This window comes from Aedes aegypti, chromosome 1 (genome assembly GCF_002204515.2).
Source record: "Aedes aegypti strain LVP_AGWG chromosome 1, AaegL5.0 Primary Assembly, whole genome shotgun sequence".
In the NCBI taxonomy this organism is placed as follows: domain Eukaryota; kingdom Metazoa; phylum Arthropoda; class Insecta; order Diptera; family Culicidae; genus Aedes; species Aedes aegypti.
Genome location: NC_035107.1, coordinates 126,591,259 through 126,612,931, shown reverse-complemented (window position 1 = coordinate 126,612,931; position 21,673 = coordinate 126,591,259). Strand labels below are relative to the sequence as shown.

Here is a 21,673-nt window from a genome sequence, read left to right as displayed (position 1 = left end):
TTGCTAATGAAAAAATCTTTCTTTTTCGGTAAAAAGATCGATTTTACTCCAGCGGAATCCAGAGATATTGAATTATGAATATATCATTTCCAATGAAAATAGGGTAAAATACTATCGAGTCGAGCAACAATCGCTTATTTCGGATGCCATGCTCCTTACATTTTAGATGAACCTTGACACCATTTGTTGAAGGCTTAAAGAAGAAAACACATGTTTTCTAGCCGTCGAATGAAAAAGATGATCTTTTGAAGGGAGTGAAGAACGAAAAAACCAACAAATTGACTTATCCACACGGGAAAAAATCTGATCCCATTATCATGATTTACGAATCATGAAAATTATAAATTGCTCTTGGGACGAAATCATGATTCAGACTCATGATTTTTGAAGCTGAGCTACCACTATCATGATTCAGAGCAACCATTTTCATGAGCTCCAAATCATGACCATGAAAAGCGTTACGCACACGGTGCACCTGTCAAAACTTGTTTAGCAAAGCTTGTGCAAAGCATAGTTGGCTGCGCATTCACGGAAAAGTTGCCCTTTTTTTTAAAAAAAAAAGTTCACTTTTATTGCCGGTTTCCTGCGCCGCTGTTGCTCTACTGTCGTTCCTGCTCTACTATTCCGTTCCTGCTCCGTTGATATCGAGCTATTCCGGCTCTGCAGAAATACCGGTAAGTGAAAAAAACGCATGCAATTCAATACAAATGCTGACAATTTTCCACCGTCTTCTCTGTTTAGCCGTTTCATTCTGTTCCTTTCCTGCCGTGGCTGTTGCCCGTTCCGGCTCCGCATTGAGGGAAAATTCTTCCGGCTCCGCTCTACTAACTACCGGTAAGTGATACAAAATTAATCCATTTTTGCGCCTGTAATCGAATCCATTTTGACCATTTTCCACCGTCTTCTCTTTTTAGCCGTTTTATTGTCCCAGTGCCACTGTCGCCATTCTCGCCGCGGCTGTTGCCGTCCAATAGGTGCATCCATTCCGGCTCCGCATTGAGTGACCAGCTCCGCCCTACCAACTACCGGTAAGTGATACAAAATTAATGTATTTTTGCTCCTCTAATCGAAATCAAATATTGACCATTTTTCACCGTCTTCTCTTCCGTAATAAGCTCCCGATTTTGTTGCCGTTCCGGACGTTTCGTTTTCAGCCTTGGCTGGTTCCGCCCAGTAGGTGTTCCCGTTCCGACTTCCCCCACAACTACCGGTAAGTGTTACAAAATTAATCTATTTTTGCATCTGCAATGGAAATCAAATGCTGACCACTTTTCACCGCCTTCTAATTCGTAATTAGCTTTTCCATTGCTGTTTTGGGTGCCCATTCCCACTCCTACTATCCTGTCCATAATCATATAGTCGACGTAAGCATTACTGTAGTTTTCAACACAATCTCTGTTGTCTAGCAACAAATAATACAAATTTAAATATATTTATCAGGCAGACATTCAATCTGCCGCTCCACACATAATTGTCCCATGTTAGTTTTTGACTCTTTCTTTCTGTCTCGACGTTCCTACTAAAATTTGGCCTGCCTCTTCAACTCAGTGTTCCTTTAGCACTTCATAGTAATTAATTGAAGAGATTTCTTTGCCTGCCATTGCACGAATAATTATTGTACATTGTGTGGCAAGCACAATGATAATCTATGCCCAGGGTGTCGAGAAAAATTCTTCCTCGACCGGATCGGGAATCGAACCCGTCGTCTCCGAAATGGCGATCCAAAGCCTTAACCACTACGCTACCTGGAGACCCAAAGTAACTGCATATCAGCCCCATGATGGAATTGAACTGACCAGGAATCATCATAAGGATCTGCTTTCGAGGTCATTCTATTTTTCTATAATTTATTATAATATTCTAACTTCATTGTAACTGTAACTTTATTATCGTACATACATTATTGACCCAATTTTGTCAGCTCCTGTTTGGAGAACATGTTTTGCTCTCCTTTAAAATTTAAACATATTTTTCAACTTTTTATCGCTCTATTTTTTAGTTTTCGAAAGCAGTTTGATGATGAACCAAAAAGATTTGGAAAATTTTCATTTGTAAAATGATGACAGCATAAAGATTGTCGCAAAATGGAGCTGAAAAATCGGGTCCATGTTGTATATTGGCTAATTATAAGTGATTTTTTAAACATTTGCATGAATTATGTAGTTTGAAACTTTGATAACGATTTTCTCAATGCCAACTTTTTTCATATGGAACTGTTTTGCAGATACAGGCAATACATTACACAAAAACAATCTAATAAGAAGAATTTGAATGCTTGATACGGCTGACAGGTGAACTGTACATTGCATCCCATTCAAGATATTTGAAAAAAAAAAAAACATCGTTTATAATAACTCAAACATAGTATTTTATCGAAAGGCACAGAAGTTCGGAAGCATAATGGAGCCGAAGTAGAAAAAACATCGTTAAAAAGTTGAATGCAGTTCTCTGTCTAAGCCAATCAGTTCACAGAACAGAGGTGAGTTATTAAACGAATTAGAAAGTTGGTGAGAAAATGATTAAGTGAGGGACTTAGTGAGAATATGGGTGATTGGATGAGTTAGTGAGAAAATGAGTTTGTGAAAAGTTCAGGAAGAAAGTACGTTAGTAAGAAAGTAAATTGGTTGGTGGGAAATATGTTGATGAGAAAGTGAGTTTGTAAAACAATATGTTGGTGAAAAATTGAGTTGATGAGAAAGTGAGTTCTTAAGAAAGCAAGTTAATAAGAAAGTGAGTTCGTGAGAAAGTTAGTGGGATTATGAGTATTGGGGCCCAGATAGCCGTAGCGGTAAACGCGCAGCTATTCAGCATGACCATGCTGAGGGTCGTGGGTTCGAATCCCGCTGGTCGAGGATCTTTTCGTAAAGGAAATTTTCTCGATTCCCAGGGCATAAAGTGTCATCGTACCTGCCACACGATATACACATGCAAAAATGGTCAATCGGCAAAGAAAGCTCTCAGTTAATAACTGTGGAAGTGCTCATAAGAACACTAAGCTGAGAAGCAGGCTTTGTCCCAGTTGGGACGTAACGCCAGAAAGAAGAAGAAGATGAGTTATGGAGAATGCGAGTTAGAAAAATATGAGTTAATGAGAATATGAGTTCAAGTCAGTTGATGAAAAATGAGTTGGGAAGAAAGTGAGTTTGTGAGAAAATGAGTTGGTAATAAAGTGAGTTGTTACAAAGTAAGTTGATGAGAAAATGAGTTGGTGTAAATAAGTTGACGAGAAAGTAATTTGGTGCGAAAATGAGGTAGTGAGAAAGAGATTTAATGAGAAAGTAAATTGGTTAGAAGGTAAGTTTGTAAGAAGTTAAATTGGGTAAGACTAAGGTGATTTCTAACTCACTTTTCAATCTCATTTTTTCACCAATTCACTTTCTCATAAACTCATCTTCTCGCCAACTCATATTGTAACCAATCCACACTCTTTCCTATTAGCTCACCTTCGTACCAATTCACCAACTTACTAGTTTATTTTCTCACCAACACGTATTCTCATCAATTTATTTTCTTATTGACTCACTTTCCACCACCAACTTTCACCAACTCACTTTTTACCAACTAATTTTCTCTTCAACTTACTATCTTGCCAACTCACATTCTTACAAAATTATTTTTTAACCAACTCATTTTACCCAAAACTCACTATCTTATCAACGCACATTCTTGAGTTGAGAAAGTGAGTTAGAAAATAAGCTGGTGAAACGGGAATGGAAAAAAAGAAGTTGGTGAGATACTGAGGTGAAGATGAAGTTGAGGAGAAATAAAAATTTTAGTTAAAAAGTAATAGCATAGGCATAAGCATAAGCATATACAGTGTTCGTTCGATTCTGGTACGGTTCATTTTAGGCACTGCTAGAATTTTGCACGGTTATATTTTGGCAATTTTGTTGTTCGATTTTTACACGGTTAGAATTGGGCAACATAACTGTTCGATTTTGGCACAGCATCTCCACAGTCGTCTCGGGAAGGAACTCATGTTACTAAGGTAGGATAGGCGATGAATCAGAGAGTCCTATGGCTGCCGATATGATCCACCAAAAATATAATCTCCACGATAATTGTGACAAACACGATTTACCTTGACCTGATGCTCACCCCACGCAGGGGCAATGCAAACAGGATAAGGGAGCGAACAATCCCCGCTGCTAGAGATACCGAAAGATGTAAACAAAAACATACGTCCGAACTATTCCGCGTGAACTAATTGCGAAGAATGTGAGTCAGTGAAACAGTGAGATAATGAGAAAGTAAGATGGTGAGAAAATGAGTTGGTGAGAAAGCAAGTTGGCGAGAAAGTGAGTCGATGAGAAAATGAGTTAGGGAGCATGTTAATTGATGAGTAAGTTGGTTGAAAAGTAAATGAGTTGATAGAGTGAGCTGGTGAGAAAGATTGTTGGTGAGGAAGTGATTTAGTGTGGAAGAGAGATGGTGAATCTTGAGTTGGTCATTTAATCACAAACCGCTATAGACTCGGAAACTACTGGACCGATCGGCGTGAAAATTTGCATACAGGGGTTTTTGGGGACGGGGAAGGTTTTAAAGGTAGTTTGGAGCCCCTCCTCCCTCTGGAAAGGGAAAATAATGTGTAAAAGTGAAAAAAATATTATTTTTCTTTTTCTTTGCAGGTATTCTTCTAAATGAATCACTTGATTGATTCTAAATGTTTCTATATTTACCTTTGGACAAGCTGAGGACCACTCAAAGAGAATTAGTCCAATAAGATAATGATTAAGTGTAATATAATTTTACTTGGGTCTCCAGTTAGCCTAGTGGTTAAGGCTTTGGATCGCCAATCTGGAGACGGCGGGTTCAATTCCCGGTCCGGTCGGGAAATTTTCTCGACTCCCTGGGCATAGAGTATTATTGTGCTTGCCACACAATGTACAAATCATGCAAAGGCAGGCAAATAAAGCCGATCAATTGATAACTGTTAAAGTGCTCTACTACTGTAAAAGTACTCTCTACACAAGTTGAAGAGGCAGGCCAAGTTCCAGTAAGGAACGTCGAGCCAGTAAGAAGAAGAAGAATATAATTTTACTTGCTTCAAATAGAACTATACCTTGTATTCATAGTGACAGAAGCCCTAATAAATGTAGTTAATATCAGCACATAAAATCATGATTATCGACCATCTGCATATTCTGGATGTTACACATTCTTCTTCTTCTTCTTCTTTCTGTCTCAAACGTCCCCACTGGAACTTCGCCTGCCTCTTCAACTTAGTGTTCATGAGAACACAATTATATAAATTGTACCACATAATTTATAGCTGCACTTCATAACAAAGTTGTCTTTAAGTATAGTTTTATGCTTCATTATTTAATTTCGTATTTACTTTTTTTTATACAGAACGCAGGTGATATAGAAGGGAGGATCGAGCGGCGACTGAACCATCTCCGCGAAAAATTTGGGGAATCATCGCTACAACCTCAAATTGTCGCAGTGGGCACGAGCAACTCAACAAAAGCAACGATGGTTATTTTTGGCGGCGCGGAGTATATCGCAGATAATATTGTGCATGCTGTATGCATTTGTATGCATATCACTTATGTGCTATATTTGCGATATACTCCGGACTGCAAACCGCTGTGGCTCTTTGTTCAGTCATACCTGTTCAAAATCCCGGCGTCTATTATTGAGCTCCCGAAGAGCACACGTGATTTGCTAAAAGGTATAGATAATTAAACTGGAAGATCGTTTTTTTTTTCTTCAAATAATCTTTTTTCAAGTGAAAAGAATAGAATAAATGAATTAAACTCAAAACCCTAAAATATGTTTTAAATAAATGTTGTACTCACAAATAGCTTAAGGTGAAGGTGCAGTGCGTTTACTTTCAAAACTATGCATTTTGCCTCGCGTTTTCTCGAGCACAAATCTGAAAATCTGCCTCAATCTGAAAATGTACCACAATGTTTACTGCGAGTGAGCGAGCAACGAGTTATATTTTCAGCTTCATAGACCTGCTGGATGATCAGATTTATGATCATGGGAATTAGAGCAGAATGAGAGGTGGCCATTGTGATAGCCATTTTTAGATTTCACAAATCATGTCCTTAATCAGACCGTCACACAGTAGTTTAGTCTGCAAAAAATGACAGACAAAACCTCTAGCTCAGTGCTTCCCAAACTGTGCGCCGCGGCGCCCTGGGCGCCTTAAATCTTTTTCAAGGGCGCCTTGGGCCGATTAAAAGTAAGGCCTGGCAAACCTTCTCAACTTATGTTATAATTGTATTACATTGATCGAAAGCATCAGACGAAAGTTGAATACGAAAATCGAACAAAGAAGACAATTAAGCTGCTCGCCACAGAAGTTGAATGCAACTTTTTGGGAGTGAAAACATTAAGATGGCTTTGAGATATCGCTCACCAGTTCAAAAAAAAATAATATCTATGTTCAAAGTTTTTCAAATTCCATGTTCCAAATTTATGTTGACAAACATTGTAAAGGTATATACAGTAGACGTTCGGTAACTGCAACATGTTTACGTTTCACTTAGCGAACGAAATTCGATAACTGCAACGACTGACAAACGTCAACAACCCATCAATTTGGTTTTATGGTGCCAACAAAATCAACCAGAATCATAAATGATGCGCACCCAAAATCATGATTCCAAATCCCAGTATCATGATTTCACTTTATGGTCCGAAAATATAATGATAATCATAAACGATGCGCACCAGAAATCATGATTTGGGATCCCAATGGTATGATTTAGCTGCATGATCCTGTAAAAAACGACCGGAATCATAAACCATGCGCACCTGGAATCATGATTCTAAAGCCTAAATATATGATTTAGCTTTATGGCGCTTGCGAACCCGACCAGAATCATAAAGATGCGCACCGGAAATTATGATTCCAAATCCCAACATCATGATTTAGCTTTATGATTCTGCCAAAAGTATAACGCACTGACTGCGTTACGGGTGCACCGAATCATGATATCATGCTTTCGAATCATGGTGTATTTTCATAAACTGAAAATACCCTAGGCTCCAGAAATCATGAGTCTTTTTTTATGATTTTGGGATCCGATTTTTACCCGTGCATCAATGAACTGACTCCAAGGGTGAAGGGCGGCTGTCAAATGAGAGTAAAATTGAATAGCCGCCAACCTTAGTCCAGAACCAGTTTTATGGCTTAACGTGGAAAAGTAAAAATAATTATTCGCAAAATTACAGGTAATAAATGCGGTTGAAAGATATTGTTTGCAAGCAGTTATTTACTACGCGCTACTGAAGTGCGTTTTTGCTAATTTAATCAGAAAATTCTACTCAATTCCTAAAATGAATGTTCGAGAAAATTGATTACGCCTTCACCATTGTTTGGTCGTATTTTTGTATGGTTGTTCGCTTTTTAGAACCAGCGGTGTTGAGGTAGCAGTACAGAGCCTCCCTTGCTGAACTCACTCGGTCCATGGATTGTGACATTCGAGCGGGCACGCTTCCGTATGCTTCCCAGGTATTCTGGCCCGCTCTAGTGTCAAAAATCTTGGACCACGTGGATTCGGTTCTATCGGTGGATAAGACCATGTGTATCAGTGATGCAGTAACTTCAACGTTATAGACAAATAATGTTGGCTTCAAATATTCTCGTCTGTGAAGCATGTAATAGTTGAAGTGCAATATTTGACTTTCAATGGACTTAAGGACTAACTTTTTATTAGCACTAACGAAATTCTGATATTGCCAAATATATTTTTCGATAGTTCCCAGACAACCAAAATGTACGTATAAAGAAATCACCTGGAGGCTTTGTATGTGCAAAATTTCACTTATAACATGTCGCGAAAAGGCCTTCTACGTTCAAAAGTGGAGGCGATATGCGTGCATACATAATGTGATGAATAGTAACATTCAATGCGAGTGTAGAAATATTCTACCGAACTAACCTGTGATCTTATGCGACTCAACTTATGATAACAAATGTTGATTTGACAGCTGCTACGGATTTATTCGACTTATTTTGTACAAGTGTGCGGAACGAATCAAAGTGTACAAATGAACTCAGAGAAACATCGTTTTATGCGAGGAAACTTATCAAACTGACGATTTCGTCCACGGCGTTTTGCGGGTTTGATGTAAATAGTATGAATAAACGAGTTATAACGTGAACTTTTATGCGATTTCTGGTTGTCTGGGTTGTCAGATTCGAGCCACATTGTATACTAATAACTTGACCCAGCAAAAATATTTTGATAGTTATGTTTTCATTATCAGCTGGCAAAATTTATGGAATCTTTTTGAAGACTTTTTTGAAACATCTGTAGGTTTATTTTATAATCAAAATATTTGACGTAAGACTTTATTTTGTTTTTGGTATAAAGGGTGTAAGTATGCATAATTGTACATGAACATGTATGGAAATGAATGTATGTCTGTATCTTACTTACGTGGTAGAGCAGAAAATTGAATTGAAGTCACTAAATGATTTGCTTATGGCATGCATCTTTCGCCTCTGAAATTTTGATTCTTTATGTTGCAATTTCTTTATCAGGGTATGTCCATAAATTACGTCACGCAAAGTTTCGCCATATTCATCCTCCTCAATTTTCCTCTATATCACACTTTTTGTATGGATTTCAATTTTTATATGGGTAGTCACGTTTTCTTGTAACCCCCTCCTTCCTCTTCTGTACGGGACGTAATTTATGAATTACCCCTCACCTGCAGTTTTTCAACTTGTTTACATTGTAATGGGTCGAAGAGCATGAAAATATTTTTGATTAATCTCGAAAATAAACTTATAGGAGAACTAGATATGGACGACACACTTTCAAGAATTTTTTTGGATCCCCACCATAGAGTTGAAATTTTTTGGTAAAATAAGATTTAATACATGGGAGACGACTATGAATAACAAAAACGGAGCTGAATTCCAATTGTGAGATACCTTGGGCGTTAACGGGTTAATTGTACATCTAATGACAAAAAATACAACATAACAGTGCTTTTGCTCGGTGGGAGATACTACTTGTTACATATCACAACTTACAACTAATATGAATACAGAAAACATGCCTCTTATATACGCTAGAGGTAGTACGGTTGAGAGTAATATTACAATGTAAGCGATGCGCCAACAGCTAGCATCACGCAGCCCAAAGCAACAGCATCAAAGCAATTGGGATGCTCGCTGCTAGCTGGGGGAGAAACAGTGAAATTAAATACGCTGCTTCGCTGCTGCTGTAGCAGAGTGCGCCTAGCAATGAATGGGGAGTCGTTGCGGTGAGCCCAAACACCTCCATATGTTTCGGATGAACCAGGAGTTTGATCTGTTTGAATTATTGGTTGATCGTTTGGAGTTCCCGAAACTATTTTCAATATCTTGGCAATTTTCAATATGTGATCGGGGGACGGACCTGGTGTAGTGGTTAGAACACTCGCCTCTCACGCCGAGGACCTGGGATCGAATCCCATCCCCGACATAGTCACTTATGACGTAAAAAGTTATAGTGACGACTTCCTTCGGAAGGGAAGTAAAGCCGTTGGTCCCGAGATGAACTAGCCCAGGGCTAAAAATCTCGTTAATAAAGTCAAATCAAATCAATCAATATGTGATCCTGCAATAAATAGTATAACGATGTGAGTTGTAAAATTAATTTAGAAAAAGAAACTTTTGTGGTTCTTACAATGGCAATGACTTTATCTTCTTTAGTCAAATACGGAGAATCCATAAAATTCCATCTTGGATAAAAAAAGGCGGTTTTAGCAGCCGTTCTGGAAAAATTTGATTTACTCGTTGCTCCAAATTTTCTATCAGCTTGGTCACCAGTGGATTTCCTTTTTTCTCGATACCTTGTAATTTATATGGGGAAACTTTTATTAATCTGAACATATCCCCAACGATAAGGTTTTGCTTCTGAATTCTCTCGTTAAAATATTAGCGGGTTCAAAAGCTTCGAGAAAACTTTCCATCATGACCCATTCTTTTTCGGTAATTTTGACCCTCTCGTCGCTCTTTCCAATAGTTGAGTAGAAGTCTTTGTCTTCCACAATTCGTTGAAACATCTCGTACTTAGAGCACCATCGCGTTGGCGTACTAAGTTTTGGCAGACGTACATTAGCTAATGTAAACAACGAGCGGTACTGAGCAGTTTTCAAAATTTTTAGTTTTGAATGGACTGAAGAAATTTGCTCAGATACTTCTGCGCTGATTGATCCGTTAACTGCCAACTGGATTGTGTGCGCACCGCATCGAACAAAATCGAGGCATTCGGCATTTGGTGTTGAAAAAATGTCTTTTCTCTGCATTTTGGCGGAAGTTATTTTGTCTTCCAAATCTTCATTTTCGTCAAAACCGTTGTCATCCATATCTTCCTCCTCATCTTCGCAGTGTACATCAATATTAGCATCATCATCAGTCACGTTTAAGGCTTTTTGGTGCATCATCACAAAATGGCTTCTTCTAAAATCATTAACATATTGTTATGATAGTATTGGTATTTGCAGCATCGATGAAATATAACTACTCATCAGCTGATTTTATGGATAATTTATACGAAGAAAAATGCTTCAGGTGGAACTTCAATATCAAATCACCACTCTCAGATACAGCATTATCAATTTAGCGACAATATGCATAAGATTTATATTCTCAAAAAAAAAAAAAAATCTTTGATCTTATGCCGCATTTCATTGCCTCACACAATTACACTTGTAAATAGAAGGTGCTTACCTTTTCCATTGTAATTCAGTGGCAAGCATTTGTGTTTTAGATTCCATATTGCGTTCAGTACACTTCCACTAAACAAATCTTTCATTCACTTTCCTTAAAGGAACACATTTCCACCGGGATTTCAATATTTATAAAACTTTATTTACCGCAACATTCAAAACTATTATGGCGGTGGTTATAGTCTAAAATATCCATCTTTTTTTCTGTTGTATTAATTTTCAATGCGGAAAGGTTGGGCAAAGCAAAGAAACTTGAAACTCATACGTTGTTTGTTTTTCGATTCTCTCAAATTACAGAAACCATCTCTACGAAGCAGAAAACCATACCAAGAGTTTATCAATTTGGACCAACAAAATAATTGAAAAGCTCCATAGTGCGATGCGTCGGGACGCGTCTATCGTGTGTGCACAATCATCGCGATCGTTGAGCGCAGTGATGTCAGAGTTGCTATCTGTAAAATCATAGCATTTAATGTGTATTGATTATAAAAATCATTAAAATTTGATTAAATCGGTGATATTGTGATGGAAAACTATTTGCAATATGATAAGTTTCAATAATATGCAGCAAATGTTCCGAAAACAAGCATGTAACGATTGGTAGACAAATCTGTCACCAACCACCTGGCAACACCGTCATCTCTTGCAAACATAAACCGTACCGGTGCTTAACAGAAATATGCGATAAATCCAATATAAAACAAAGAAATTCCGTTACCGTTCATTAAATTATCATGTTTTCTTATGATATGTACGATTGAAGAGTTAATTTTGATTTCTAATACTCGTCCATCTACTAAATTTTCCATGTGTTTACATAAAAATATGCTAAACACAAATGTTATATTTTTTGTTTGTTTGTTTTGAAAAGGTACATGGAAACGCGACACTACTACTATTACATCAATGATGATTCTAATGATTCTTTGAGTTACACGCCGCTTCACCTTAAGGGTAACGAAAGAGCTTGCTCTTGTAAGGGTATGCGATATGGATTTTTACCATGTCGATACGAAACGAAACGATACGCGGAATATCTTGCGCTGATAATGACGAAACGAAACGATATTTAAAAATGATTCGTGTAACTCGATACGAAATCAAATATCTCACGGAATTTTTCGAAACGAAAAGAAATTTTTGAAATTGTTTCGCGGAATACACGTTTAAGTTTTTTTTTTTCTTGTCAAAAGCTGGAAATTTGACAATGGGCATAAAAAAATACTTTTTAAATCCTCTACCATATGGAAACCTTAGTGTTGCTCAGCGGAATCCTTACATGTTTTGGTAAGACTCTTTTCTGTTTGTTTGAAATCTTCTTAATAACTGTATAAAGTTTCATTTCAACATATCTGACATTCACACAAGGCAATGAGTGGGTTTAATTTAAATGTTACAACTAAGAATTGAGAGGTGAACCCGCCTAAGGCTGAAAGCCTCTATAATAAAGAAAATCAAAAAAATCAAAACTAAGAATTGGGTCGAAAAGCAGTTACAAACATTTAAAACAATCTCAAAAATATTGAGAGGAGCCCAAAATTAATTTGATTTTTAAAAATACCTTACAATTTTTTTAATCTTGTGGATGTGATGTTATGCTAATATTTACCATAAAACATGGAATAATGATATTCATTTTTTTTTGCTGTACTTTATGATTTGTGGCTTGAATGAATGTGATTGGGGTCACAAGTCGATAAGTGATCATGAAAATACTAAACTGACAAGCAGACTCTGTCCCAGTTGGAACATAACGCCAGACAGAAGAAGAAAAATAAGTAGAACAGAGGAATCACTGGAATATTTGCTTTAGTGTTTGCTGGAGTATTGAATTAAATTAAATTTAAAAGAATCCATCAACACATACCTAAGAAATCAATCAAGATAAATTTAAAAGAACTGCAACAAAAGTAATGAACTCCAAGAGATATTGCGGCAGCAACTTAACCAGGATTGCCTGTTGGGGTTAATTTAGAAGTTCATAAAAAAATTCTGGAAAAGCCTTGCATAAACTGTGAATTAATTCTTGGAGGGATCAAATCTGGATGAATGCAAACTTTTAGAGTAAAGCTTGTAGCAAATATTGAAGGCTTTTCTATTATTTTGTAGAGCAAAAACTGAAGAAATTATCCTATTCCAAAATCTGTGAAGGAATTTCTGGACGATTTCTGGAAGAATTAAGGATTGTTGATATTATCTCATTTTCAGATTCTTTGTTTAAAACTGACTACAAAATCAAATTTTCACTAAATTTTGAGCCTCGAAAGTATTTAAAAAATATTTGAAAATTTCCAATAAAAAAAGTTTTGAACCTGGACTACATAGCATAGAGGAACCGCAAATAAGATTGACAAGTTCACCCATGTTCGTTCAGACAATCCGTCTATCAATGAGTTAATTTTAATGTTTGGCTTATTTTTTTTCTCGAAATTTAGATATACGAAAATCGAAAAAAAAAATTGTTGCGCTTTTCCATTGTGAAATACCCTAGGTACCCCACCAAACTTGAATCTGAATCCGGAACCAATTTTGATGGTGCAGGCAATGCATGAATCAAATTCATAACTGATTTGTGATTTTTCCTAAAATTAATCATCAAAACCGATCGAAAGATGGCGAAACTAGAGAATTTTGAAACTTGATGTCGGTATTGAAAAGGTTAAGACCTTTGCCTTGCGGCAATTGGCTTCCAATACTTGTAATGATATATTTTCAATATTAGCATTTTTTTTTCAATTGGGGGTCGTGAGGAAATTATGTCACGTTATGAGATGAGAGAGGAGTTGGTGGTGTGGTACAGCGTGAATAAACCTAGATTCATTTTTCGATAGAAAATGATGTATGCATCTTCCTTGTTTAAGGTGAATATAAATCGAAGGCATACCTCAGAATTTCAAAAGCACAAATCTAACGAACTCGACAGCGATTCAAGCTGAACACTTGATCGATTGGCCATCGAGTAACCAATCGATAGAGTTTTCAGCTTGAATGGACGTCTGGTTCTTTAGATTTGTGCTCTTGAAGATTTGAGGTGTGGCTTTGGATCACCCAAATCAACGCGATTCCTTACGGCGACAGCGATAAACAATCGCTGCGATTCCGCTGCTAAATATAGAGTTTTATGACACAACAACGAAATCGCGGCAATTTTTCGTTCCCATCGCGGAAAAAATCGCGTTGATTTGGGAGAGCCTTTAGTCATTGATGCGTGCTATTAGTTTTCTCTTCTATTCTCCCGCTGTTCTTATGCAGAGTTAAAAGTGACGTCATAGCGGGAAAGCAAGAGAGAGAACTTATGCGCGCATCAATAATATGCACCACCTGAGCAAATCCAGAACATCAGGGACTCACGCTCCGCAGCTTTTTTGACATTTGTGTACAAACAATTTTTGCGATATATTACCAGATTTGCTCAAAAGGACACACGATGATCCCCGGAGGAAACCGTGGTTTTGCACTCTTCATTCTTATGGAAGAATGAAGATAAATGGGCGTTTTTGGAAACTTTACAACGGCAGTGCAGTTTATCATATTATCCTGCGGACAAGTCAATACTACAGTCATCCCACAGTTATGGATAGCACACGGATATGGATCAAAGTTGGATTAAACGGAGAATATCTCATCAAATAGAGTAGCAATTACGCAGAACCCATTTTACCTACGCGAACCATAAATCTATACAGCATCGCAATCAACAAAAACATGCTGAACACATTTGTTCCATTCGTATGAAATAAAATGTCATACATATGCCTAGAAGCGTTGATTCATATCTGTGGGGCATTGAAACCCATACCACAGTTATGAATCTAAGACGATTCCTAAAGAAACGCCAAAACGTATGCTTTCACTAGCACATCATTCGTTTGCCTCGCAGATAATTTGCTGTTATAGTGTTCTGATCCATGATATGAGTCGATTTGATCCACAATACGGACCTATTTTTGACTGTAGCTAGGAGTAGAAGCGAACGCTTTGCTTTTTTGTTCGAAATTAAACTCGAATTTCGCGAAATTCCGTTTTATTCCGTATGTTTTCAATTTTCCGTGGAAATATTTTAACAATTTGGCGAAACGAAACGAAATAGCAAAATACAAATTTCGCCTGTGCGAGTTCCGTGGAATTCCGCGGAATTTCGTTTCGAAGCGTATTTGACGGAATCATTCGGTATTTCGCATACCCTTATGCTCTTGACTTAGGTTTTTCACGCAACCAATTATGTTCGCCCCATTATCCACTCTGACGGCAAAAACATTTAATGTATTGATTTTGTAATCTTCCAACACTTGCAACATTCGTTTCTTCAAATTAGCAATTGTCTGTCTTTCGTAGGTTTCAATGTCTTTACTTCACAGTACACCCATGCAACATACAAAATCATACGATTTTCCCAGAGAAATATACATTTGGAAAACTGTTGTCCGAATGCCTATTATAGACCCTCCTGGGGTCCATAATAGGAATGTTTACAAATTTGACGTTTCCTATTATGGACCCTCCATTTGATTCCCATGTAATCCGGTCGCTGCCGACGTGTCTATTATGGACCCACCTGGAAATGCGTATTATGGACCCTCTTGTGTGGTTTCATTTACAAAACTGTTCAAATATCTGTATTTATGCGCCTCAAACCAAATATTTTGCCTGAAACTGCTGACTAACAATTCAATCGAAGTTCCCCCGGTGGATTTTCATAGGAATAAGGTTGCTTTGAGTGCTAATTTTATGTTTTTCTGTAGAGGGTCCATAACACGCAAAGGGTCCATAACCGGCATCGACTCCCTATAAGTATTGACAGTTAATTCCGAATATTTTTTTCTCAAGACGTGAGGCGCTGTCGCATTTAAGGCAAACAATGCGATTCCTAATCCTCTCAGATATTACAGATATTCACAATTTCTGCAGAAACCGTCTCCGAACTCAATGTTATTCCCAATGCTTTCGCCAGAGGACAAATGATCTTCTTGCAGGCTTCGGAATTGAAAAAATTGAACGAAACTGATTGCTTGGCAGGCATTTTAACAATACCGGATCGAAAACCATCGGGGTCTACCAAAACCGTCACCTTTTTTAAAGTGTTTCGTGGAACTGCATTCGTTTTGCGTTTATTCGAAATTCCTAGTACCTGCAGAACATATTTTTTTAGATTTTTAAAAGTACTTGCTAGATCAGAATGCATGTTCATAATATGACGGGTGAAATTCCCCCCCTTTATGAAGCCGTACCCTGTACATCCTTCAATTACGCACTTAAATTTCTGCTCCGCTTTACTCCAAACAAAATATTTTCTGAATTGACTATGGTTTTCATGGCCCATTCCTAAAACATATATTTAAAGATGAAAAACCTCCAAATAGCGTCATAAATTCAAATATTTTGTACCATGTTGCATCAAATTGCCGGACGCTTCGAAAGCTGGAGCCTCGCCTATTTGACGGTATTTGTAAACTGTTTCGTTTTTTTTGCATTCATATAAGTCGACGAGACAATATTGTTGGCAGAATTAAGGACAGTGTCCAGGATTCGAACACAGTTCCATATATGTAGTAAGGATAAGCAATTAGTGTGGAATTTAAAAGTACAAAATAATTTACCTTATGTTGGATATATTTGAAGAATGGTTTGAAGAGCCTACGCAAAAGAAAAACTGGAACTCACTGATAAGTTAAAGTAAAACTTTATGTAGTTTGCTAATACGGAGATGCAGCTGAAAATTTATGACATTGTTATCGGTAAGCAGAGAGAACTAGATCATTTTCTTAACTGTATAACTAATGAATGATTCAAATAAATGATGCAGTATTTTAGCTGAAAGGATGGGAGCAAATCGCCTCACTCGATTGAAAAATCAGGATTTTTCATTCTCTTGTTCCTTGCTCTGTGAATCAAAGTAATGCAATGCAAAAGAAATTTTGAAGACTGCTTTCACCGAAACGCTCGGTTAAACTTTCCAGAGGAATCATAATATGAATTCGTCAGGGATTTCTCCAAATCTTCCAAGAATATCTTGGGAATTTCTCCAATATTTCTTCTTGAGATTTCTACATATTTAAGACCCAACCCAAAAAGCAGTTTCTGTCCTTGAAATCTACAAATCGAAAAAAAAAAAAATACACAGCCTTTTTATGTTGCTGCCTTTCTTATGATTTGCAATTTGTCATTTTTAAAGGCGAAAACTGCTTTTCCATTTTTCCTTGGTTCTTAAAAAAGAAAATTAAAAAAAAATATTGAAAAAAAATTCATATGCTGTGAGGATTTTATAGGAGTTTTTGGAAAAGTTCAAGAAGAGAAGAATTCTGATAACTACCAGCAATGTTTTGCTGAAATTCAGCAAAAAATGGCCAAAAAATGCTACGTCATTTATGGATGGAATAAGGAATACACTATCATTCAAATTGCGAATAAATCGAAAACGGTGTTCTAGTGAAATCATCTGCGGAGGATTTTCGTAAAGAGGTTCTGATGGAATTCCTGAAGATAAGATTTCCATCCAAAGTCATCTTTCCTTGCATTAGGAAGGCCTTGAAAAAAAAAAACAAACAACTGGCATCCCTGACCCCGAGACAGGGACCGGGCGTACAATCGAAGATCGTATCCATCCCATATATCAAAAGAAACAGAAGAAAAGAGTTGGATGGAACAGATCCGGTCGGTCGCGATGATGTGTTTCATTACAAACAAGTTGCGATCTATGATGGAGGTAATAAAAACGCGTAAACGCAGAGGCAGTTTCCCATGTGGCCAAACAAAGTTGGTAAAATAAACAGTGGCGGCTAGTCGGAGCTGACACAGTGGTATCGTTTTTGGTCGGCTCTGTGTGTGGATGAAGCCGGTAACTAACCTTCAGCTCAATCTGAAAACCGGATGCTTTGTTGACATTTACATACAATGTGTTATGACTTTGCGATTGATCATTTTGCAAAACTGCAAAACCATAAATCATGTGTGTCAGGATGCATATAAACGATACATATGCGAACGACAAGGAGAACTGGTGAAAGAAAAGAAAATCCCATCTCTTGCCACCTACGGCGAAAGTTTCATTTAGTATTGTCATGTTGGCCAAAATTTTAGCAAAATTACTTCCTTTCGTCTTTATGTTCAAGTCATCAACAGCAGTCCGCACTGCTTTTGTCCCGAGAACCCACAATGCTCTCGAAAATATTTTATACATACAGTAGAGAAGAAAAGCTTTTCGTCTTAATGATGAAAATGAATTTCAATTTCTACAATGAAATCCTGTAGAACCTTATTGTCAATTGCAGCAACTGTTGACTGGTCGATTTTTGCAAACAAATATTTGTTTGTTAAAGTTTGGAGTCGTCGAAGTGTAATGATTAATCACTTCAACATCGAAATAAATTGAAAGTTTGGAATGTTCAATTGCTTTGCACATTTAAAATCTTGCCACATATGGTCGACCAGACCACACACTGTCTGTATCAAGCACGTTTTCCACATCAGGTCAAACTAGAGATGCCCTGCCGTGTGTGTGTTTTTTACTCAAATCGGGTTTGGACATCAGTGTCACATTCATTCCATTGAATGTCAATCAATTGCATGTGCAAGTAGAGGAAGAGATTGTTTCGCTTAATCTGGTCGATGTTGATGGTAGAAAGTGTTTAATTCGAAGCATCATATTCGTTGGTTTTTGGGGCAAATGTATCCCCAGTTCCTTTGTAGCCTAACAGTGTTTGAATCGTCCGCCACTGCATTCATCTTCGCCTTCTTGGCACTACGTGTCTACTAGGACAGCAGAAGACATATCTACCTACTATACAGCATCGCAATCATATATAATATGCTTAACCATTTTTTTTTTCGTACGTAGGAAATAAAATGCCAATTATATTCCTAGAAGCGTTGGTTCAAACCTGTGGGGCTGCAGAATCAACACTATAGTTATAACTCAGAATCAAAGATAAGGATATTCAAAAATAACTAAGGACGTATGTGGCTCTATATCATTTTCTGGAAAGATATTTCCCGGAAATCATTTCCCAAATACCCCATTTCCCGGAATGTATAAAATAGCCAACGTCAAAAACGCTTTAAACAAATGATGTACCATCGTTTGGGGTTACATAAGGCCACTTTTTTGTATGAGCCATAACGCTTTAGCCTTCCCCTTCCAGCGTTACGTATTTTGTGGACGGCGCCGGAGATGTATAGTATTAATCTTAAAGCTAGCCATTTAGTTATAATGACTAATGCTCGTTCCATAAAGCTATGAGATTTTCTTACAACGATGACGCATTCCCCTTCAAGCATGAAATTATTAGCCCACAGGAAAAACCGCTCTCTCCACCTCAATTACTGTGGCGATGCCACCCAGCGAAGGAATACTTTCAACTTCTTTGATCATTTTAATTATTATTTATTTTAAGTACTCCCAAGGAAGCAAAATTTATGCGTTAATTAAAATGATTAAATTACCAACTGTGCACACCAGCTTTCCTCGGGTGGAGGTGAGAAGTTGCAAAAGCCAAAAAAAATGAACAAAACGATACTCCAATCGACCCCAGTGCCTGTCGATTTGACTTTTTGACTTCGATGCTAATTCTGTCGTTCGACATTGGTGGGTTGGAATTCTCTCTATCCCAGTTGAAGGGGGAACTTTTCCGGCTTTGGTGCGTAGTATCAGAATATTCCTCTGGGGAAGACACTTTTTAATTACTTTCGGTGTTAATGAAAATATTAATATTAGGGCACTTGGGCGATAATCCGCGTTCCGCACTTGGGGAGGTGTTAATTGATCGTCAAATTTATGGAAGTTGGAAATTACTGGCTTGAATAAAGGATGTGAAGATGGCTAAAATTTATAGAAAATACCTGGCAAATTCATGTGCATAGATAACCACTATTGTGACTCAAAATACAAAAAAAAGTTTGAAAATTGGGCGATTCGCCATATCTTCCTTACAATCCTGACAGTAAATATAGTCCTGTGAAATTGTCAGCGTTTTTTCTGGTGATTTATAGGTGGCCCAAAAACAAGGTAGGTAGGTTCATATGTAAATTACTTTTAAGAAGTTTTGAAAATTTTTACAAACACGTTAATACTGTATTTTAAATACAAACATATCATTTCCAAGTGGAAACTCAGTTTTCAAAAAGGGAAATTCAAGGAAGTTGTTGAGTGCAGGAATTTTATCCGTCGAATGGCTGGAAAGATGGTTCAAATGAAAATTTAGATTATTTATTCAGTTCTACGTAAATTAACTTGATTAAACCTCGCCAACAATATTTCGCCAATTCGCTCGGTTCATGTCCGCCGCTCTACATCCTCCACTGAGACGCTCTTCAGCTCATGATGCACCTGGTCAACCCACCTAGCTGGCTGTGCCCCACGCCTTCTTGTTCCGCCCGGATTCGAAGCGAATATCTACCATCTTTACGGGGCTGTTTTTTTTACTTAAACGTTTATTTAACAGGCTCAAGCGCCACTAGGCATTACGGAGCCGAATTCAATTGATTTTTTTTTTACAAATTCATAATTGCTTCTTAATAATCTATATTAGTTTTGGGGAACCGTAAAACTTGCGGTTTGGCCGAGGTTAAGGATAACAAAAAATGAAGGAGAGGATAGGGTTAAGGTTTACATGTTGACTACGGGGCTGTTGTCTGGCATTCTTGCACCCTGCCCTGCTTAGCGCCGTGCTTTACTTTCCTGCACACCGACGAAAATAGTCCTAAGTACCCGGTGTTCAAAACCCCACGAGCTTGCAAGTCGTAGTGCACTACCGACCTTATGAGCGTTTTATACATCGTGCATTTGGTGCAGGGATGAATGTTTTTTGACCGCAGTTTCCTCTGGAGCACATATTACGACTTCCACAGACGAAGTGCGTTCGTGTTTCTCGACTAACGTTGTTGTTAGTCGTCAGCAAGGATCCGAGGTAGCCGATCTTGTCAACCACCTCGAAGGTATCCCCGTCTATCGTGAAACTGCTCTCTAGGCAGGCCATGTCACACTCAGTTCCACCTACCAGTATGTGCTTTCACTACCAGCTAGACATATGTTGCTTAGCGTTTCAGGCGAATGAACAAATCTGCCACCGTTATAAATTTTCTTCCAATAATATCCATGTTGTCCACAAGACAAAAAAATGTGCGGATCTCGTGGAATCGTGCTTCGATCTTTTAGTCCAGCTCTCCGCATGACACCTTCAAGCTTAATATTGAACAGCAGGAGCTAACGTCCATCACCCTGTCGTAGTCCCCGACGGAATTCACGGAATTGAAAAAACTTTCTGGAGTGTTCGCCCGAGATCTTCAAGCAGTTTTGCACACTGTCCATCGTTGCTCTAATAAATCTTGTGAGCTTCCCGGGGAAGCTGTTCTCGTCCATGATCTTCCATAGCTCTACACGGTCAGGCTTTAGGACATTTCGTCGAATGACATTTGGTCGAATGATGTTTATTTGAATGAAAATTTGGTCGCAAGCTTGTTTTTGAAATGGTATTGTAAGATCATTTAGCAAAATTGATTATTGTTGTCTGAGGTTTGAAAAGTTGGTAAGATAACGTATTACTTTAAATAATCTGAAGTATTAATTGTTGTTGAGTGAAGAACGGTGCATTTTATGTAGTCATATTTTTAAATTTCATGCATCTTTTTGTTTGTGATTTGAAGTTATGCCAGTATCTAGGATTTCGATGATTATTTTAATGATCTTTTAAGAAGCAGTTATTCGTACATTGACTGAAATATTAAGATCTGTTAAATTTAGTATTCTTTAAAAATCATACTTTGAAAAACTGATCAACAAGTTATTTTATTACTTAACGATATAGACTTTTTAAATTTATTATTCTCTTCAAATATCATAGTGCTTTGTTATTAACTGTTGATCTTCATTTCATAGAAGCATTTTGAGAGAGTGCTTGATATCTTGCTTTGAATTCCGGATCTTGCTGTAGCTTACGGACGTGGGTAAGATTTTTGAATGGAACGACAGGAAAAATTTGATTCCAGGTAAACCTTT

General features: G+C 37.6%; 1 protein-coding gene across 1 annotated transcript; it reads left to right on the top strand.

Moving 5' to 3' along the window:
* The first annotated feature begins 677 nt into the window (after positions 1-677).
* LOC110677004 lies at positions 678-5,487 on the top strand. The gene is made up of 4 exons (XM_021847272.1): positions 678-834; positions 915-1,028; positions 1,116-1,210; positions 5,353-5,487. Exons 1-4 carry the CDS (start codon positions 692-694, stop codon positions 5,361-5,363), a joined length of 363 nt encoding a protein of 120 aa, XP_021702964.1. The 5' UTR covers positions 678-691; the 3' UTR covers positions 5,364-5,487.
* Positions 5,488-21,673: the final 16,186 nt, after the last annotated feature.

Bases quoted from the DNA above. Each gene is read 5' to 3' on its own strand.
- LOC110677004 (XM_021847272.1), top strand. From the start codon at position 692: ATGCAATTCAATACAAATGCTGACAATTTTCCACCGTCTTCTCTGTTT. The intron at 835-914 runs GTAAGTGATACA...TTCTCTTTTTAG, and splicing joins CTCCGCTCTACTAACTACCG to CCGTTTTATTGTCCCAGTGC. The intron at 1,029-1,115 runs GTAAGTGATACA...TTCCGTAATAAG, and splicing joins CTCCGCCCTACCAACTACCG to CTCCCGATTTTGTTGCCGTT.